The sequence below is a fragment of the Penaeus japonicus genome, unplaced genomic scaffold (genome assembly GCF_977035675.1).
Source record: "Penaeus japonicus unplaced genomic scaffold, GWHDUDI00000001_assembly GWHDUDI00000002, whole genome shotgun sequence".
Taxonomy (NCBI): Eukaryota; Metazoa; Arthropoda; class Malacostraca; order Decapoda; family Penaeidae; genus Penaeus; species Penaeus japonicus.
In genome coordinates this window covers 14,753,761-14,756,260 of record NW_028234404.1, presented here as the reverse complement: position 1 = coordinate 14,756,260, position 2,500 = coordinate 14,753,761, and the positions used below count along the sequence as shown (strand labels likewise).

General features: G+C 34.8%; 1 protein-coding gene across 2 annotated transcripts in view; it reads right to left on the bottom strand.

The window, feature by feature from the left end:
• emp (epithelial membrane protein) overlaps positions 1 to 2,243 on the bottom strand; it is a 19,880-nt gene extending 17,637 nt beyond the window's left edge. The window contains exon 1 of one of the 2 annotated variants that reach the window (XM_043021909.2): positions 2,108 to 2,243. In XM_043021909.2, the coding sequence (XP_042877843.1) occupies positions 2,108 to 2,129 (22 nt within the window). In that variant the 5' untranslated portion in view covers positions 2,130 to 2,243. The remainder of the gene's footprint in view (positions 1 to 2,107) is intronic. The other variant, XM_086548076.1, reaches the window with a different exon arrangement.
• Between the last annotated feature and the right edge of the window lie 257 nt (positions 2,244 to 2,500).

Below are 2,500 nucleotides of genomic sequence, written 5' to 3'. Positions count from 1 at the left end.
AAAAATAAGTAACTGACAACTGAGGACAAATTTATTAGGTGTAAAAGTGTAAATGAACCTAAAGTGCATATACTGGGAAACAATATACAAGCACTGTATATTAGCTGTAGTTTTAATTCACTTTGTCTTCATGTTAAACTATATAATTTAAATGTGCCTTGAACATGATTAACTCTGTGCAGCATGCATTTTTCAAAACCTGTAAGTCAACAGTTCATTCAGTTTGAAAATCAATGCCAACAGCCATTTTGTGGGCTGGACTTCTATGGCCATACACACTATTATATACTATAGCATCTACGAAAATAACACTTCCAAGGATCATATTTCTAAGTCCTTGCATGGGGAGCCTTGCAGTGAAGCCTAAAATTAAACCATGAAATACAGGACTCCTTTATACAAAAATATATTTAAAAGTATAAAAGTAAATATAATGGAACACAACCTCATGTAAAGTTTATGTAAAAATGTTCTCATTGTCATTCCTGTTCTCCTCTTATTTTGCAAATTAAAAGTTGTGGAAGACAATTAAAAATTCTTATTAAATCAAAATATTGGCTTCTTTGGAACTGCCAGAGCTTCTTGCTCTTAATAATCCCCAGGCATTTTGTGGCTTTCCACAGATCACCCATCTGTCATCATACATAATTTAGCTTAGTACCAGAACAACTCTTATGTGTCCTAGTTTACATATTTCTGAACAGCAATGCTTGGGGATAATGAATAAAGAAATGATATGAGTATTTACACTAATTCTGACTTTTTTTCTCAATCAGTTTAAAAAATTGCAGTTATTCCATCATTTATTGGATTAGGCTTATCTTGCAGCTTCTTTATGAAATAAAGTTTTATGGAGCTTATATATTCTTTCATTAAGAGTCTCAAGGACTGAAAGGATTGAAACAGCTATATGAAAGTCTTGTTACAATTCTGTAAAATAAGCAACTAAATCTTTAAAACAATATGACCTACACCTGCTTTGCTTCCATTTTCATTGGAATTTTTAATATCAAGTATCCATTCTATTCAAAAACACTTAACAATGTGGTCAATCATGAATTCTGAATTTCTCAAGAAATATCTAGCATAATGACAAACAAAAAAAAAACAGTAGCTGTTGAGTTGTCTAATAATCTCAAAAAACAGTGACACAAGATTAAATAAAATATATTCCCTGCAAAGATCATTTGAAGTCTTTCACATGACTAGGCAAATGGGAAAGTTAAAAAAAAGCCCTCCTACAGTGTAAATGAATTTCCAGATATGGAAAAAACACACTAATGCCCTAACCTTGGTAGTAAATCTGACAATATTTCCTGATGTCTTTCTTACAGCTGTGATCAAACCAAATGTCAGTGAAACAAAGAAAATCAATTTTATTTCCTCTAAAACCTTGTATCTAAAGCAACATAGATGCATGCATTCGTTGCTTTACCAAAAAGCAGTGCCATTAACTACTAATCATCCCACCAATATTTCCTACTGATTGAGAAACGTGCAACAAATATCAATTCAGACCATCTTGCTCTGAATCATAAACCTTCGCATTTTGTCGGGATATGCGACCAGAAGCAAGGTGTTCCGACTTCAATATGTATACAAGCTTCGTGGAAACAGGTCAAAAGAGATATAATTAAGAAAAAAAAACGTCCTTCACGGGTTAAAAGGTCAAAGGAGGTAAGTTCATTGAGAGAAGTACCACCTTACTGGTTAAATAGTACCTGATTACATCAGGTCAGCTTATATTGTAGGACATAATATAGCTTAACACAAAAAAATAATAAATTATCTTAATCACCGAGATGCAAATATATTTGAAGCATACGGGATAATATCTACCTTCAATAATATGGCACGACTTTCACAACACAAAAACCGGCCTATATTCTACAATCTACAGCGACATCGATTCATACAAATCCTGTTAGTAGGATGAAAACACTTAATTCTGAGTCTATCGCAATTCAAAAGAAGCACGCACGGCCAGGTGAAACCACAGAGTAATTCCGCGTTTTGTTTGCTTCTGCATCAGAAACACACACCTTTAAAATATCAAAATTTTATTAACTTCATTTCAATTATCACGGCCACTCTGAGATTGCATTACCTGCACACGCTATTCTGCGCATCCTGATATATATGTCACTAAACTATCATTCACAGTAACCAGCTGCGCACATCACACCACACACGTCTTCTCACACTGAGGTCACAACGCGCACTGAAGAGAAAGAGCGGCAGTTGGCAACCAAGCGGAGAAGCTCTCGCGTCAGCCAATAGGAGGCCGGACTGCCTTCAGATTGGTGACGTTTTAGAGGAATAGTGTTTGGATCGATGACGTAATACAGAAACAGCCAATTAGAGACTAGAAAGTTTTGTAAATTCTACAGTTCCACAGTGGAAGAATATCTCTCCACTGGCATATCCTCAGTTCGTACGAAAGACCAAGGAAGAAAATATGAATATGTACGTATAATATGTACCCCAGCATCTTTTACTA